Here is a 17,218-nt window from a genome sequence, read left to right on the forward strand (position 1 = left end):
CATGAAAATAAATCTTAAATGAAATATTTTAAAAAATCTATAATTACATAAGAAAGAAGAACGTTCTTGGGAAAAGAGAATGAGGCACACAAAAAAAAAACTCTTGGAGAAAGAGAAAATTTGTTAATGACTACATAGTAGTCAATAATTTTTATTGAATTGACTTTTTATAAACTGACATGTTAATAAAAAAAATGAGTCTGCTAATTATTAATATATAATTATCAATTAATTATTACTATATTTATCAATTACGTAATACAAATAAAATTCTAACACTATTATCATACTTCACTGTCAGTCGATTTTTTAAATTAATTATTGTTATTAAAATACTTATTATTAAATTTAGTTTTATTATCATTTTCTCTAATGATTATATCATATGCATATGTTTAAAATAAATTTTTAATTTATACTTTGTAAAACTCATCCATATTTTATCAAGATACTTCAATTGTATATATAATTTAAAAATATAATTCCTAAATCATTGAAATAACTAAAACTGATTTTTTTAATTAAACATTATTATTCATATTATCATTAATTATTATTATTATTAAATTATGTCATTTTTTCTTCCACGAATTATTTCGTATATCATGTTTACGAACACAAAACGTATAACTAATTCTTTATTATATAAATATACCTAAAACATTCTCTATCAAAGTGATTAACTCAAAATATTTATTCAAATAGTTATGATACAATCTTTTATATATATATATATATATATATATATATATATATATATATATGTATAATTTAAATATTTTGATGTTTAAAATTAATTTCAATATTTTAACAAATACTCACTAACATTAAATATCACACAATACAAAATAATTCTCACAGTCAATTATTTTCAACAAATTTTATATTAATTTAATTTATTTAATATTTCTAACTCTAAATTCATTTTGTATTTTTAATAACATTGGAACAGCAAAGCATATTTAAATTTCTAATATATATTTACAAGGAAAAATGTGCGTTATAAAAGTTTTAAAATAGTTCGAAAAAATGGTACTTATAAACCAATCAATTGATGAATATTTTTTTCTTTATCATTACTTTTAGCAAAATTAATGGCTCATTTGTTAGCCTTCCTTTACCATACTTCCAAATTAGTTCGATTTGATGAAATCCTATGTTAAAAGATTGATTATTGAACTATTTTAACATGTAAAAAATTATTATACGTACAAGAATTATCTTTAGTGACAAAGTAATTTATACACAATTTTTAAAATATCACTAAAAAATTTATGACGCTTATATTAGTGATGAAAGAAAAAAAAAATTCACTACATTTGTCACAATTGCTATAATAAAGTAATATCACTCTAATATAAAACAAAAAAAATTAATCATTATTATATATCTCACATTTCAGTTCAGACATTATTGATTTGCTTCATACACTCATATGTGAAGTAGATGTAATTATAATATATTCAATTTTACATACAAGTGGTTAAAGTTAAAATCGAAACTTACGAATGTAGAATACTCAAATTAGAAGGAAATGTTTACCTATTTGATGTCTATCAAACTTCCAAATAAGATTGTCCTTGTATTCGATAGGGAATACTATTTAATAATGGAAAAAAATATATATAATTCTCTTATTTAAATACATAGTTTGTAATTATTTAATTTTATAATTTCATGTAATAATCTTTAAAATATTTTTAATATTTTAAATTTATATCTTATACATTTATATATGAATCCACTCATGGTGTGGGTGAATGTCTAGTTAAGCATTAATGACTTGCTCAATTTTTGGTGAATTTCATGAGCGTTTTGTTTTATCGTAAAATTGCATCCAATCTTTTGCGGTGTGATTTTGTTTGACAGAATGGTTGAATGGTAAGTGATGTTCAATCTGAAGAATGAAGATCGGATTTTCCAATTCTGGCATGATTCCGGACATGACCCAACAACGTATGCAACAATTCAACGCATGGAAACACCACAACTTTGCTTGATTTAACTCTGCCCAAAGGTGAAGAGTCCATCAAGATGAAGGAGGTCATATGTTCTAGGCTACAACCCTATAACTATTGAGTGAATCAATGTAGATAAAATGATGCTTTGAGGATGCAAAGATAATAGTTTACAAAACAGTGTTGTTTTGTTCAATGGCTATTAGATCATAAATCTAGGATGAGGGGACCATCCTCCTTACTCTTTTCAAATGGTTTAGTGTGTTTCTTTTATTTAAATTACACTTTTTGGAACGTGAATTCTTGTGTGAATTTATCATCCTTTAACCATGATGTACGAACACATCTTTCTTCTCATTGATGATACCTATAAAATTCATTAACAATTCTTTGCGGATATTTATATTCTAATAGATATCAAGACAAAGAAAATGTGTATTTTTACATTTGATAGATTATATGATACGATAAAAAGAGAAATAAAAAAAAATATGTCAAATAAATATTTATACAAGTAAAGTGTTTAAGTATCATTATTAAAAATTCAAACCACTAAATTACATATAACTATGTTGTTATTCAAAATTTGAATCCTAACTTTAAATATAAAATAAATTATATTAAGAAAAAAAATATTTACTTTACGTATATTTATAATTCTTATGAAAATAAATAATCGCTTCTGACAATGAATATTTCGTTATTGTCCCATGATTATAAAAAAAAATATTAAAACTTCGTAGTTGCATGTTGTCGGTGTTTGATCTAATCTTTTTCTGTTTTAATTAATTTATTACGGACTTTTTTAATCGGATCGTGTTAAGTGCTGCTTAATTAAAAAAGACGTGCACAAAAAGCTACGACTATTAGCATAAAAAATTACATGCAACTTGTCATGACACGTGATATTCTTTTGCTTCTAGTTTCCGGCATCATCAGACTAATTAAAATGACAGAATAACAATGGTTGAAGATAGGAACATAACCATTTTCTCGGAATAGAAATCAACATAACCAAGCAAGAGGATACATACGTCCATTTTCCATCAAGGAATGCTCAGAAATTTAGAAGGGCATTGCAGAAGAAGACCAAAGAAGCTGCAACTAATAATTTAAAAATCAAAGGGCAACAACTAAGAAACATCCAAAAGTGTCCTACACAAGGATTGAAATTATTCTACATTGATTGGGGTTGTTATTTGTATGGAGTTATGAAAGTTGGAAATGAAGATATAGAAGATGCATACAAGAGGTTCATAGGGACACTGAAGATACAAGCTACTAGGACTGGAGGTGGAGTGGCAGTGCTCTCTCAAAATGGACATAAGGTCACAAGCAAATAAAACAAGGAATCAGATGATAACTAAGAAACATGTGGATTTTGGAACGAAATGTAACAAAACCACGTACTTTACTCAACAAACATCACTGCAACATGTAATATTATAATAAAGGACTGTATTTGCAAATATATAACTTTACAACCATGGTCAATTCAAACATTTTAAGGACTTGTTTGCAAACTAAACAAGTTGGGGAAGCTGTTATCACCGGTCAAATCCATTATTCGTGACATTTTCACCTACTTCATCCCTTAAAAGTATCTTTCAAGTGAAATTCTTATTGACTCTCCCTTAATCATATCCCCTTGTCCAGAAGCAGAATCATCTCTTTCGCTCTAGATCTTGTTGCTGCAGATGGTCGAGGCTTTGCTAGGAATTGTGACTGAAAACTTGAGATCTTTTGTCCAAGATGAACTTGCAACCATTTTGGGTGTTGACCAACAGATTCAGAATCTTTCCAGCTATCTCACTGCAATCCGCGCTGTCCTCCAAGATGCTGAGAGAAAGCAAATCACAAGCAATGCTGTGAAGGATTGGCTTCAGAAACTCACAGATGCAGCATATGTGTTGGACGATATCTTGGATGAATGTTCAATACACTCAAAAAGTTCATGCTTATCCCGTCTTCACCCTAAGGACATTCTCTTTCGTCGTGCTGTTGGCAAGAGGATGAAAGACATCGCCCAAAGGTTTCATCGCATTCATGAAGAAAGGAGCACGTTTGAATTACGTACTGGTGCCACTGACAAGCAAGCAGAGGATGATGATGAATGGCGCCAAACTATCTCTGCTGATGCTGAACCCCCAATCTATGGTAGAGACCAAGACGGAGAGAAAATTCTGGAGTTTCTTTTGCGGCATGCAAGCAACTGTTGGGAAAGAAAGCAGAAACATGTTAATAAAACCAGCCATTTAGGCGGATCCAGCCATATAGGCGGCAACAAATAAATGAAACTAGCTAGATGATGATAGACAAAGGAAGAAAAGAAAGTAGACAAGACAAGAATTTTACCTGGTTCACCCTTACACTAGGGCTACATCCACGGGACCAACTCCGAAAATATTTTATTACCACCTTCCACAAATTGTGGGAATACAGAACTCTTCACTCAACAAACACTCACTCTACAAGAGGAAACTTGTGTTTTTGAGTAATTTCTGAGTTTATTTACAAGTGAAATGGGGAGGCCTATTTATAGTTGAAGCTCCAAGGACAATCTCGTAAATATCCTAAAGCTTAGGGGCAAAATCGTAATTTACCCATTAGATTTTTTTTTCAGAAAAAATCTGCTCCACCGAAAGTTGTTTTGGCTGGATCCTTCAAATCTCCCCCTCCAGCCATATTTTCCAAACATTCTAAACAGTCATTCCGACAAGCTCGATACATTGTCTGAGCTTTTCTCTGGTCACATTCTTTGTTAGCATATCAGCAGCATTTCTATCTGTATGAATCTTCTTTAACTGGAATAACTGTTTTTCAATGGCCAATCTAATCCAGTGATATCTTACATCAATATGTTTGGTCCGAGAATGATACATAGTGTTCTTGCTCAAGTCTAAAGCACTTTGACTATCGCAATAAACTATGTATTCCTCTTGCTTCAACCTTAATTCTTGAAGAAATTTCTTCATCCACAACATCTCCTTTCCAGCTTCAGTAGCCGCAACATATTCTGCTTCAGTTGTGGATAAGGAAATGCATTTTTGCAACTTAGATTGCCATGATATAGCTCCCCCTGAAAAAGTAAATATATATCCTGAAGTGGATTTTCTATCATCAAGGTCTCCAGCCATATCTGCATCTGTATAGCCTTCAAGAATTGGTTTGGCTCCTCCAAATCTTAAACACAGTTTGGATGTTCCTCTCAAGTATCTCAAGATCCATTTTACTGCTTCCCAATGTGTCTTCCCGGGATTTGATAAATATCTACTCACGACGCCAACAGCATGAGCGATATCTGGTCTTGTACATACCATAGCATACATTAAGCTTCCGACTGCTGAAGAGTATGGAATTGTTGACATTTTCTCCCTTATTATTGGACATGATCTCTTGCTGAGTTTGAAATGCCCAGCAAGTGGTGTAATAACAGGCTTAGCATTTTTCATATTGAACCTCTCTAGAACCCGTTCAATATATCTTTCTTGTGATAACCACAATTTTCCTGCTTTCCTATCTCTGATGATGTCCATTCCTAAGATATGCTTTGCTACGCCCATGTCCTTCATGTCAAATGCCTTTGACAATTCTACTTTTAGATTTTTGATCATTTGAACATCTTGGCCTACAATTAGCATATCATCCACATATAGGAGAAGGATAAGGATTTTACCATTTGGATATCTGTTGATATACACACAAGGATCTGCATCTGTTCTTTTGAAACCTTGACTTTTTATGAACGAGTCAAACTTCTTATACCATTGTCGTGGAGCTTGTTTTAATCCGTACAAGCTCTTTTTCAACTTGCAAACCATATCTTCTTTTCCTTTGACCTCAAAGCCTTCAGGTTGCTCCATATAGATCTCTTCATCTAAATCACCATGCAAAAAAAGCTGTCTTTACATCAAGCTGCTCCAACTCCAGATCCATGCTTGCTACTAGTCCTAGTATGACTCTGATAGAACACATTTTAACAACTGGAGAAAAAATTTCTTCAAAGTCAATACCTTGCTTTTGGCTGAAACCCTTTACCACGAGTCTCGCTTTATGTCTGACTAGCTTATCACCATCTTTCTTTAGTTTGAATACCCATTTATTTTTGAGTACTCTTCTTCCTTTTGGCAGCTGTACTAATTCATATGTATTGTTCCTTTTTAAAGAATCCATCTCCTCTTGCATTGCCTTCACCCAGCAGCCTTTGTCTTTATGAGACTGCACTTCTTGGAAGCTTTCAGGCTCTCCCTCATCAGCAATGAGGATGTATTCAGAACTGGGGTACTTTGTAGATGGTTGGCGTTCTCTGGTAGATCTTCTTATTTGTGGTTCTACTTGCCCAGAGGTATAGGATGGCTCCCCCTGCTCATTAGCCTCTGTATCAGGTACAACAACTTCTTCATCTACGCTTTCTTCATCCCCAAAAACTGGCTCTTCTGTCTCATGTTCTGGTTCTTGGGTTTGTCTTCCATCAGTGGCACATTCTGATGGAACATGAGATGTTGGATTAACACCATCTTCCATAGGTTTTGCAGCTTCCCCACCTTTTAGATCTTCTATCGTCTCGTGCTCATGGAATATTACGTCTCTGCTTCTGACAATTCTCTTCCTTTCTGGATCCCATAGCTTGTAACCAAATTCCTCATTTCCGTATCCAACAAAAACACAAGGAATGGCTTTATCATCCAGCTTTGATCTTTGTTCCTTTGGCACGTGCATAAATGCTTTGCAGCCAAAGACTTTCAGATGAGAGTAACTTACTTCTTTTCCTGCCCAAACTCTCTCTGGAATATCAAAACCCAATGGTACTGATGGTAATCTGTTGATGAGATAGACAGCAGTCTGTACAGCTTCTCCCCAAAATGGCTTTGGTAGTTTAGCCATTCTGAGCATACATCGTACCTTCTCCACAATTGTACGATTCATCCGTTCTGCAATGCCATTGTGTTGAGGTGTGCCAGGAACAGTTTTCTCGTGACGAATACCATACTTGGAGCAATAATCTTTAAACTCCTTTGAGATGTATTCTCCACCATTATCTGTTCGGATACACTTCAACTGTTTTCCTGTTTCCCTTTCTACCATGGCATGAAACTGCTGAAAACATTGGAATACCTGACTTTTTGCTTGTAGCAGGTATACCCATGTCTTTCGTGAAGCATCATCAATAAATGTGACAAAGTATTTATTGCCACCAAGTGATTCTACCTCCATGGGACCACATACATCAGAATATACTAGCTCCAACTTATTCTTTTTCCGATTGGAGCTCTTTTTGAATGATACTCTATGATGCTTACCGAATACGCAATAATCACAAGGGTTCAAAAAATCTCCTTTGGCTTGAGGAATAAGGGACTGCTTGGCCAAAAGTTGTAATCCTTTCTCACTTATGTGCGCCAGTCGTCTGTGCCATAAATTAGGTGAAGCATCATTTTCCACTGCATTTAGTTGTCCTTTACACACCTTTACATATGTCTTGTAAAGCGTGCAACATAACTTCCCTTTTGCTACCACCAAGCTTCCCTTGGTGAGTTTCCATCTGCCACCTTTCATGGAATGTTCATATCCTTCCTTGTCTAGCACATTCACAGAAATCAGGTTCAAACGTATATCTGGAATATGCCGCACATCTTTTAGTATTAATGTGCACCCAACACCAGTTTGTAAGTGGATGTCACCAATTCCCACTATTTGTGAAGTACTTTTGTTCCCCATGTTCACGTGGCCAAAATCTCCTTTTCTGTAGGTGGTAAAGTATTCCCTCTTGGGAACACAATGGTATGAGGCAGCCGAGTCGATAATCCATTCCTCATCTGGTTCTGCAATATGACAACACTCTCCTTGATTACATAAGAGTGTTATTTCATCATCACTGGCTGATGTTGCTGCTGCAGTGTTTCTGTCATTTGCCTGATTCTTGTCCTGGATTTCCTTCTTCAGGAATCTACAATTTTTCTTGAGATGGCCAGGCTTGCCACAGTTGTAGCAACTGCGTCTCTCCCTGGACTTGGAATGATCTCTATGCCCTCTTGGTGTTCTGCTTTTACTTCGACTCCTGCGTTCTGTGACAAGAGCATGAGTCTCATTTTTGGCAGCATCTCTTCTTCGGATCTCCTCATTGAGTATGCTATTTCTTACCATATTCAATGATACTTTGCCTTCTGGTGCAGAATTACTTAAGGATACCACTAAAGTATCCCAACTGTTTGGTAATGACCCCAAGAGTAGCAATGCTTGCATCTCATCTTCAAGCGTTAAGCCTGCTGAAATTAGTTGCATGACTAGGCCTTCGAAGTCATTCAGGTGCTCCGCTACGGCTCGTCCTTCTTGTAGTTTCAAATTCATGAGCTTTCGCATCATGAATATTTTTGATTGAGCATTCTTTGTCTCGTACATACTCTCTAACTTCTTCCAAAGAACTTGGGGATCTGTTTCTTTGGACACTTGATTATAGAGAGTAATATCCACCCATTGACGGATGGTACTTAAAGTCTTCTTCTTTAATTTCTTCCAATCACCATCGGACATCTTTTCGGGCTTCGATCCATCGCCTTCAATTGGATCGTAAAGGTCCAATAAATTAAGACGATCCTCCATCATTGACTTCCACAATGAATAATTTGTTGCCGTCAATTTCACCATGGTGCCTGTGTTGCTCTCCATGACTTATCTGCTTCTTGTTCTGCCTTCTCGGATCGCTTCTGCAAACTTCCGCCAAATTGGTGACGCAGACCAATTTGTACTATTCACTATTCACGTAAATAGTATTTTTTTTTTCACACAAAATACTATTTACATGAACAGTACTCTCGCCAGCTGTTTAGCAGAAACAACCGGCTCTGATACCAGTTGTTGGGAAAGAAAGCAGAAACATGTTAATAAAACCAGCCATTTAGGCGGATCCAGCCATATAGGCGACAACAAATAAATGAAACTAGCTAGATGATGATAGACAAAGGAAGAAAAGAAAGTAGACAAGACAAGAATTTTACCTGGTTCACCCTTACACTAGGGCTACATCCACGGGACCAACTCCGAAAATATTTTATTACCACCTTCCACAAATTGTGGGAATACAGAACTCTTCACTCAACAAACACTCACTCTACAAGAGGAAACTTGTGTTTTTGAGTAATTTCTGAGTTTATTTACAAGTGAAATGGGGAGGCCTATTTATAGTTGAAGCTCCAAGGACAATCTCGTAAATATCCTAAAGCTTAGGGGCAAAATCGTAATTTACCCATTAGATTTTTTTTTCAGAAAAAATCTGCTCCACCGAAAGTTGTTTTGGCTGGATCCTTCAGCAACAGCCAAGATCTCTCCATCTATGCCATAGTTGGTATGGGTGGAATTGGGAAAACCACACTTGCCAGACAGATCTTCAATGATAACCGGGTAAGCAAACATTTTGACTTGACCATCTGGGTTTGTGTTTCTAATAATTTCAATATGAAGACAATAATGCAAGCCATCATAGAATACACCGCTGGACAAAATCCCAACCTCACTAATTTAGAAGCAATGCGGAAAAAGGTTCAAGAAGTGCTGCAGAGCAAGAGGTATTTACTTGTTCTTGATGATGTGTGGAACGAAGACCAAGGGAAATGGAAGGAGTTGAAGGGGGTGTTGCAGTGTGCAAGGGGAACAATTTTGGTCACCACTCGGCTTGAGCAAGTTGCATCCATCATGGAAGCGTGCCCTGTTCATCGTTTGACAGAATTATCTCCTGATGACAGTTGGTCATTGTTCAAACATCATGCATTTGGACATGACAGAGAAGAGAGTGAAGAGCTTGTTGCAATTGGCAAATATATAGTGAGGAAATGCGTTGGTTCACCCCTTGCAATCAAAACACTGGGAAGCCTCTTGCGTGGTGAAAGTGAAGTACGACAATGGCAGAACATAAAGGAAAGTGAGATTTGGGATATAAAGGAGGAAAGTTCTCGCACAAGTGGAGAAAATTCTATCCTACGTGCTTTGAAACTGAGCTACGTTAATTTAGATTTATCACTAAGGAGATGTTTTTCCTTTTGTGCTATTTTTCCCAAAGGTTCTGATATTATCAAAGAAGAACTGATTCATCTTTGGATGGCTAATGGGTTTATTAAACCTGAAGGTAATTTAGAAGTGGAGGATGTTGGTTATAAGGTGTGGAAAAAATTATACGGTAGATCATTTTTTCAGGAAGAAAAGATTGATAAGTTTGGAATCATTACAAGTTTCAAGATGCATGATCTATTTCATGATCTTGCGCAGTCCGTTGTGAGTGAAGAATGTGTGGTTTATAAGTCAGAAAGGTTGACTCATTTGTCAAACAAAGTTCACCATTTAAACTTGTTAAAATGTTATGAGTCAATCAATAAGGCTTTCTTAGATAAAGTTGAATCCTTGCGGACTTTTCTTGATGACTCTTATCGGTACCACAAAAATGTTCCTATGTTGCCATTAAACAATAGTCTCCGAGCTTTAAAGATATCATCTTATCAAGTGTCACCTCTCATGGATTTAACACATTTGAGGTACTTAAATCTACGTAGGAGTCGTGTCACATGCTTGCCTAGTTCTATTTGTAGGTTGGAGAAATTGCAAATATTGAAACTAGAAGAATGTCACAACCTTCTTAGGTTGCCCAAAGACCTGACACAATTACAAGATCTAAGACATCTTGTGATCAATAGATGTGACTCATTACTAGTGACTCCTCCCAAAATGGGCAAGTTAAGGAATCTAAGAACACTGAGCAGTTTCATTGTGGGTTCAAAGTCAGGATATGGGTTGAAAGAGTTACAAGGCTTAAAGTTGGGAGGCAAGCTGCACATCAAAGGCCTCCAGAATGTCCCAAGTGAAGGGAATGCTAGAGAAGCAAATTTGATTAGTAAGAGTGAGCTGAATCGCTTATACTTGTCGTGGGGTCGTTCAGAAGGTAGTAACGTTAATGCTGAGCGAGTATTGGAAGGCCTTGAACCTCCCTCGACTCTCAAAAGTTTTGGGATGAATGAATACAAAGGAATACGGTTATCCAGATGGATGAGAAACCCTTCAGTTCTGAAAGACTTGGTAGAAGTTATACTGTACAAGTGTGTGAACTGTACGGAGCTTCCCCCACTTGGTAAACTAGCGCATTTAAAAAAGCTAATTGTATGTGGAATGAAAGATGTGAAGTACATAGATAGTGAATCATACGATGGCGTGGAGGAGAAGGCCTTTCCATCATTAGAGGGATTCGATGTGAGGGATTTACCAAATTTGGAGAGGATAGTGAGAGATGAAGGAGTAGAGATGCTCCCTCGTCTTTCGATATTAAGTATTCACGGTGTCCCCAAACTTCAATTCCCAAGTCTTCCATCTGTAGAGGAACTTGATGCTTGTGAGATTGAGAACGAGGGTTCCTTCATGGAAGGGGTTGTGGGAAATTTGCCTTGTCTTAAGTCCCTCGCCATTAGCTCCTGTAGGGAACTGAAGGTACTACCGGAACAACTTGGCAGGCTTGGTGCGCTAGAGGAACTAACCATAAGAGATTGTGATGAACTGGAGTCTTTTCCGGAACATGTGCTGCAAGGTCTAACTTCTCTCCGATTATTGAAAGTTTTGTGGTGTAAGAAATTAAAATGGTTATCTGAAGGTTTGGGGCATTTAGCTTGTCTTGAGGTTTTTTGTGTTTGGAAATGTCCAGAGATAGTGGCTCTACCAAGCAACATGAACCAACTAACTGCTCTTCGGCTAGTGTTGATTTGCGGTACATTACTAGAATGCTTGGAGGGTATCCCCTCCCTGCAAATATTGATTATATGCGAACTTAGTTCATTGCCAGAGTGGCTGGGAGACATGACTTCTCTTAAGGAATTAGAAATATATGGAAGCAGGGGGTTGAGGTCACTACCAAGTAGCATTGAACACCTCACCAACTTTAGTAAATTAAGCATTCACTATTGCAGGGGGTTGAGGTCACTACCAAGTAGCATTGAACACCTCACCAACTTGAGTAAATTAAACATTTACAATTGCAGGGAGTTGAGGTCACTACCAAGTACCATTGAACGCCTCACCAACTTGAGTGAATTAACTATTGAGAAATGTCCTGAGTTGGAGAAGCGGTGCAAGAGGGAAACTGGGAAAGATTGGCAATACATAGCTCAAAGGCTCGCACACTTTGTGGTAAATTCATGAGCCTTTTCTTTGTCTCCTAAACATGAAAAATTATGTGTATGATTTATGTTTAAATATTGCATATTACATGCAGAGAGAATCCGATCCTTCTGGACAGCCTGCAACACCACTGGAATGCGCTCTGCTATACACTTTTGGCAAGATACTCCAAGAGATGAATTTGACAGTTTTGTTGAGTAAGTTACTTCCAAAATCGCCAAACAGTTTATTTTAAATAAAATATTTTATTCAAAGATTAATGATCTAATTTCAAATTTAATCAAGGTATTTATGTCGTTATATTTTTTTTTATTTTACTTTTTTACATAATCAAACTAAAATATTAAAAGTACCGAAACCAAATAATACAAATTTGAAAGAACTAAAATAAAAAATTAAAACTAAAACAATTTTATTTTATATAGACTAAATATGTATTGAATTAAATTTATAAAATTTAATTTTTAAATATAACTGTATTTTAGCTTGTACAATATATATACATGTTTATTATATAATAAGATTTTATAATAAATTATATAGATAAATATTATGTTTGAATGTATAAACTGTATTTAAAATTAGGCTAAAAACTTATTTTGGTCTCTTATAATAATTGTTTGTTTCAATTTAGTCCCACTTTTATTTTTGGTCTCAATTTGGTCCCAAATAAATTAATTGGTCTTAATTTAGCCCCTAATAAATTAATTGGTTTAATTTGGGACTTCCATCCAAATTATTTAAACGGAGTTAACTGTGTGGCCACGTGGATGCCACGTAGATGCATAGTGGATGCCACGTGACATCCACGTGGATGCCAATTTTTTTGAAAACACCTGAAACCAGAACGACCCGTTCTGGTTGCACTTTTAGTGCGTAAATTTTGCATCCGAAACGACCCGTTCCAGGTGCAAAATTTACACACTAAAATTGCAACCAGAACGGGCCGTTCTGGTTTCAGAACGGGCCGTTCTGGTTCCAGACTGCTAAGCATAAACGATCAATGATTATAGTTTACGGTTGTGAATCATGGAAGGAAAAAGACCCAAGGTACAAAGCATTTCAAACACTGAATTTGGTATTGTCAATAAAAATTGATAACTTCAATTGCTAAACAATTAGGCTATACAGTGTATTATTAAGGATAATGAAATGTATCACTAAAGACAATGATAACATATTTTATTTTATTTCAAACTGGAGTGAACCACTTACTACCAAATTGATACTATCAGTAAAGAATGAAATGATATAGTATTTTTCCTTGAAGTCATTAACGATGTACCCCAACAACAACAACCATATGCAGGGACAGATCTAAATTAATCTTAGTGGGGCACTTGCCCCCACTAAAATTTTTTTCATTCTTTTTTTTTTTTATATATAAAATATTAATAATTTAATAAAATATATATTATTAATTATATTTTAATTATGTTGTTATATCTAATATAATAAATATATTAATATTTTTTTATATATTTTATTTTATTGTTTAATTGTTTTTTATTTTGTGGAAAAATTATCTTCATTTTTAATGAAGAAAAAATTTACTTACTTCAAGAGTAAGTCTTGATAGATTTATTCTATTTAATAATTAATGTTTTATATCAAATTTTTAAGAATTTAATTGTTAAATTAAAAAGTTTTTATGTATAGATCAAATTTATAAAAAGTTTTAAAAATTAAAAATCATATGATACTTTGTTAAATTAATTCAAATTAACATATAAAATATTTTTGTTTTAAATGAATGTAAAAATTTAGAGGACACTAAAAGAAAATAAATTAATAATTTTATTATGTTTATCCTATTAATTTTTATCATTTTATTCCTCTAATTTTAAATAAGTTGCAAAAAATTATAAAGTGACACTTAAATATTTTTTCAGACAGAAAGAGAAAAAGAAAAAGTTATTACTCTATTTATAAGACAATTGTATTTTATAAAGATAAATAATTTTAAAATTTTTACCATAGAAAAATATTTTTCAAAATTATTATATTTTTTAATAAAATTAATAAAGAATATTATATTCTCAGGTGCAAAATTAACACATCAAGAGTGCATCCAGAACGGCCCGTTCTGGTTCCAGGTGTTTTCAAAAAAATTAGCATCCACGTGGATGCCATGTATGCATCTACGTGGCATCCACGTGGCCAACAGTTAACTCAGTTTAAATAATTTGGACGGAAGCCGCAAATTGAAACTAATTAACTTTTGAGGGACCAAATTGAAACAAACAATTATTATAAGGGACCAAAATAAGTTTTTAGCCTTAAAATTAATATACATTAATATTTTTAATATATTTATTATATTTTATATTTATGAATAACAATTTATATTGTAACAAAAAAAAAATTTATTTATTGATAATTTTTTTTAAATATTAATATTTAATTTATAAATAATTATGATAAATAAAAATCGAATTAGGTATAAAATTAAAAAAAAAATCATACAAACTCTCTTGTTGAAAAAAAATTCCTAAAAACAGTCTTAGATGAGATAAAAGTTCATATTCAATATATAAGGATTGATAAATATATTAATACATATTAAAAAAAATATAATGAATGTATTAGTAATTAACAAAAAAATAATTATAAAAAATAAAATCACATTTTCATGAAAGTCATACTATGACAAATCACTTTCACAAATGTTAAAAAAGTTGTATAAAAAATAAATAAAAAAGAAGATACAGATAACCAAACAAACCTTACCACACGAACATGAATAAAAGAAATAAGAAGATCGAAAAAAAATTACATTAACATCTTATTTATATCACAACAATATCTTTTATAGATTACATTAAGCAAAAATTCACTTTTTATTATTTTATGTTTATGTGCTATCACACATCTATCATATTTTATATTTTATTTTTGTTGTTCCTCATTTATTATATCCCTCTCATAATTTAAAAAGAGATTATAACTTAATAGACTTTTATAAAATTTTATGTTTCATGTTTAATTTTTTTACAGGTGTCAAAAAAAGATTTTTTTTTAGACCTAAAATCATAGTTTTAAAAATCGGATCGGTCATCGAACCGGTTAAGGTACTGGGTCAGTGGGTCAAAGGTTGAACCGGTGGATCATTAGTTGAACCGCATGACTCGGTTTTTATTTATTTTTATTAAAAAATATTCATATTAAATATATTTTATACTTATAAATTTTAATAAATTCATATCTTATTTTAAATTTCAAATTTTCTATCTTATTTAAAATTATTTTTATTTTTATTTTGTAAAAAAATACATAAAAATTACATGTTAAACGGTATATTAATACAAATTAAAAATATAAATAATATGTACATATATAATATGCTTACAATTAATACCACAAAATAATATATGTAATATTTACATAAATATTATATTATTAAATATATAATTTAAAATTAATAATATATTATAAAAGTTATTTAAGTTGTATATATTGCAAACAAATATATTAGAACAAGTAGTCATTGTTATATTTAATAAGACTCCTTGCTTTTTCATTAAGAGATTCAATTTTCATTATTATTTTTTGTGATTTATGGTCCCTTAAAAAAATTTAGAAAAAAAAAAAGAAAAAAAAATGGTTGAACCGGTTTGACCCACCAGTTCACCGGTTGAACCGAAAAATTGACCGGTTCAATCTGGTTTGAAACGGGTCGACTGCATAAACGATCCAACTTAAGATTCGGACCGGCTGGACCACCGGTTCCCGGTCCAACCGGTCCAACCAGCCGGTTCGGTCCGGTTTTTAAATCACTGCCTAAAATTAATAATTTTATTTTGTATAAGTACAAATTAAAGTTTAAATTTTATAAATTTAAATTAAATTGAAGTCTAGCTTTTTAAAACAAGATTATTTTAATCTTAATATTCTAAATTCTAATTGTTTTCATTTACATCTTTTTAATTTTAGTTATTTTTATTTTTGCCTTCTCAAATTTTAATTATTTTTATTCTAACTCTAAACAACAATGATCTACCACACACCACCTAATTCCTTTTCCCACTCTATCATTAATCTGATTGACCAATAACTATTCCTTTGTATTCAATTTTTTTGTTGTTGGTTTCTGATAAGTGCTATGATTTCATTAAGTTTATGATCTAGAAGCACTTATATAAATTTTCCTTGCTTTAGACCTTGTTTTTAACTCAAAACATATCTAAATTATTAGGTGATCATATTTTGTCTTTGAATCATGTTTTTAGGTAACTTATAAGCATTTGGTTGTTGTTTTGTAGTTTTGCAGAAATCTAGGAAAGAAGGAAGGAAGTCAAGCACAAACTGGTAAATTTGAAATTGAAGGAATTTTTGGTTAAGTCCCTAAGCTAAGCCCCAGATCCAAGCTTAGCCCCAGCTTGGCAGAGAGTCCCTGGAACAAAAATTCAATCCTCACGTTGAGCGTGGAACTGAGGCTGAGCGTGGGAGTGCCAGAACCTCATTTCACTCCAGACCTATCCTCAAGCTTAGCGTGGCTTGTCACGCTTAGCGTGGATTGTGCTGACATGTCATTATTCACATAAGAAAAAAGCTTTTATGACCTAAAAGTGGGATTTTCGAGGAGAGAAGCAAGGAGGATCATTCTTGGAGTTTGTGTGGCGGCTGGAAAGCTCTGGAACCTTCAAGATCAAGCTTCTTCCTTTCTTCATCATTTTGTAGAGTTCTACATGTCTATGTGTAGCTAAACTCACCCTTATTGGGGTTTGATGTAACTAAACTCATTCTCATGTGTAAACTCTAAGTGATCAATGTTAGTTGTTATTCAGTTTTATTGCTCTGTTTCTGTGCATAATGCTTGTTATGGCTTGATCACCCTTAAGTTGAACTTGAGGTTTTTAAGAGATTGAGAAATGATTTTAAACCTTTGAAATGAAATAGAGCAGCTAATGGTGCTTATTGCTAGAGATAGAGTAAATGTCATTGGTCTTTCTTAAGCTCTTGTTTTTAAAGCTGGTTTCTTGGTTAAACTATGCAAGAGATTGATAGTTTAAGTTAGCAACTTAGATTCTAACTTGTAAGAGATTAGGGTTGGTTACTTTTGAGAGTGATTGATAAATTCTGACTAATAACTATTGTGAACTTAATGATAA

At 33.2% G+C, this 17,218-nt stretch overlaps 1 protein-coding gene across 1 annotated transcript; it reads left to right on the forward strand.

Moving 5' to 3' along the window:
- The first annotated feature begins 3,629 nt into the window (after positions 1–3,629).
- On the forward strand, positions 3,630–17,179 carry LOC109800458 (disease resistance protein RGA2-like). The gene is made up of 8 exons (XM_083067493.1): positions 3,630–4,238; positions 4,954–5,083; positions 6,200–6,343; positions 6,979–7,094; positions 8,132–8,264; positions 9,266–12,116; positions 12,202–12,304; positions 16,370–17,179. The coding sequence occupies exons 1-8, from the start codon at positions 3,656–3,658 to the stop codon at positions 16,417–16,419; spliced, it is 4,110 nt and encodes a 1,369-aa protein (XP_082923619.1). The 5' UTR covers positions 3,630–3,655; the 3' UTR covers positions 16,420–17,179.
- The last annotated feature ends 39 nt before the right edge of the window (positions 17,180–17,218 follow it).

The sequence above is a fragment of the Cajanus cajan genome, chromosome 11, assembly GCF_000230855.2.
Source record: "Cajanus cajan strain Asha chromosome 11, NIPB_CcT2T_4, whole genome shotgun sequence".
In the NCBI taxonomy this organism is placed as follows: domain Eukaryota; kingdom Viridiplantae; phylum Streptophyta; class Magnoliopsida; order Fabales; family Fabaceae; genus Cajanus; species Cajanus cajan.